At 37.6% G+C, this 2,500-nt stretch overlaps 1 protein-coding gene across 3 annotated transcripts in view; it reads right to left on the minus strand.

Moving 5' to 3' along the window:
* The window catches only part of dhx36 (DEAH (Asp-Glu-Ala-His) box polypeptide 36), a 63,213-nt gene that overhangs the window by 4,131 nt on the left and 56,582 nt on the right, over positions 1-2,500 (minus strand). For 2 of the 3 annotated variants that reach the window (XM_062060292.1, XM_062060291.1), the window contains exons 25-26: positions 2,211-2,363; positions 1,885-2,141 (exon numbers count right to left, since the gene is read on the minus strand). In XM_062060292.1, the coding sequence (XP_061916276.1) occupies positions 1,908-2,141; positions 2,211-2,363 (387 nt within the window). In that variant the 3' untranslated portion in view covers positions 1,885-1,907. Of the gene's footprint in view, positions 1-563; positions 2,142-2,210; positions 2,364-2,500 lie in introns of those variants that run through there. The other variant, XM_062060289.1, reaches the window with a different exon arrangement.

The following is a 2,500-nucleotide window of genomic DNA, read 5'->3' on the forward strand; positions in this document are numbered from 1 at the left end:
TATTGCAATATACAGTACAGACCAAAAGTTTGGACACACCTTCTCATTCAATGTGGTGTCTTTATTTTCATGACTATTTACATTGTAGATCAGGGGTCCCCAAACTACGGCCCGTGGGCCGGATCCGGCCCCCCAGCATCCAAAATCCGGCCAACGGGAAGTCCCAAGTTAAAAAAAAAAAGTGATTTATTTAATTATTTATTTTTTTTAAATTGTATCTTTCCTTTCTAATCCATTGTATACCACTTGTTACTCTGTGTCTCCTAGCCGCTCAGGCAAATCATATTGTCTAAAAATTAATTTTCCCATCGATAACGTGACAATGTTAAATGTTGATGAACATCAATGATGTTAAATGACAAAACGGATTAACTCGCTGGAATATAAAGACAATGTATATATATATATATATATATATATATATATATATATATATATATATATATATATATATATATATATATATATATATATATATATATATATATATATATATATATATATATATATATATATATATATATATATATATATATATATATATATATATATATATACAGCCCGGCCCCTGGCCAAATTTTTTTAACCCAATGCGGCCCCCCGAGTCAAAAAGTTTGGGGACCCCTGTTGTAGATTGTCACATCAAAACTATGAATGAACACATGTGGAGTTATGTACTTAAAAAAAAAAGGGAAATAACTGAAAACATGTTTTATATTCTAGTTTCTTCAAAATAGCCACCCTTTGCTCTGACTACTGTTTTGCACACTCTTGGCATTCTCTCCATGAGCTTCAAGCACACCTGTGAAGTGAAAATCATTTCAGGTGACTACCTCTTGAAGTTCATGGAGAGAATTCCAAGAGTGCAAAGCAGTAATCAGAGCAAAGGGTTTGATTGTAAATGTGTTCTTGTATAATATTTCTCCAGCAATGGTCATGTGGTGACATCAGTGATGCTATTTTGAGAGGTAATCATTGAAGTCGGACATCAATGAAGAACTAGGTGGGAAACGCACGGCCCGCCACTGGATCCTTTACATACAATAACAGGTAAACAACATATTTAATACATTTTTAACACTTACAGAGTATATCAATGGTGTGCATTTTGGGAACATTCTGAATATTTCAAAGTTGTGTTTTGTACAGTTTGATTTGAGTGATGGGTCCCTAAATAAATGTTCAATTCAGTCGGTTTAATCTACATCGTGAATGCACATCTCACATTTCTAAGGGACAATACTGTAGCTGTTATACTTATTATGTTGTACTGCTCTACAGTACAGGCCAAACATTTGGACACACCTTCTCATTTCAATGCATTTTCTTTATTTTCATGACTATTTAGATTGTAGATTGTCACATCAAAACTATGACACCTGTGAAGTGAAAACCATTTCAGGTGACTACCTCTTGAAGCTCATGGAGAGAATAACAAGAGTGTGCAAAGCAGTAATCAGAGAAAAGGGTGGCTATTTTGAAGAAATTAGAACATAAAATATGTTTTCAGTTATTTCACCTTTTTTTGTTAAGTACATAACTCCACATGTGTTCATTCATAGTTTTGATGTGACAATCTACAATGTAAATAGTCATGGAAATAAAGAAAACACATTGAATGAGAAGGTGTGTCCAAGCTTTTGGCCTGTACTGTATGTACGCAATAATGGCTGTGTTGAGTCATTTTAGTAGACAGTAGATCGGTACTACTATACAAGCTGTACATTGACTATTCTATAAAGTATATAGAAGTTTATTGTTCATAACACTACACTTTAAAAAGGGTGAATACAACGCCTTGTTTATTTATTGCAAGGTCCTTAGAGTCCAAGTTGTAATTGCAGGTTCTTGCAATAAAAGATCATTGATAAGTAGTTAACTAACCTGTCATACTCCTACTGGCTCTTTTAATTGTTGCCATCATCCTGGTCATCATGGAAGTGAATGTGTTGTCCGCTGGGCGTCCATGTGCTGTGGTGGCCTCCAGCGCCGCCCGTCACTGTCGCTGTTTCCTGTGTAGTGATGAGGTCTATGATCGCCGTGATGACCGCGCAGTCTTTGGATTGGCGGTTCTGCCAGTCAACAGGAGCCGGGTTCCGTATCTTGTCCTCCAGCAGAGAATCCATCTCTTTCTTCAGACTCTTTAGAAGAAGTGAGAAAATTCATGTCAACGCCAAGTTCACTGGAACTTTGTCACGAGTGGGTTTTACCTTGACCAGGTGGGCGATGCGCGCTGGTGACCTGAAGACGATCCACTGGTCCACCGCTATGGTCTCCTGGTCCTCGTCCTTCTGGATCGTGACGTCGCCTCCGAAAAAGAGCAGGGAGAACGGCGACACCTCGGTGCAGTCGTACAGGAAGATCTGAGGACGTAGAAGAAAAACAGAGGCGTCACATTAAAGAAGAGAAGCTGAGGCAGTTTGTACTCTTACAAGAAAATGTCATCTTGCCCTCAAAGTGAAGTTGTACACTTGAAGACAGCAGGTACCAACATTTATGT

Source organism: Entelurus aequoreus, linkage group LG10, assembly GCF_033978785.1.
Source record: "Entelurus aequoreus isolate RoL-2023_Sb linkage group LG10, RoL_Eaeq_v1.1, whole genome shotgun sequence".
NCBI lineage: Eukaryota > Metazoa > Chordata > Actinopteri > Syngnathiformes > Syngnathidae > Entelurus > Entelurus aequoreus.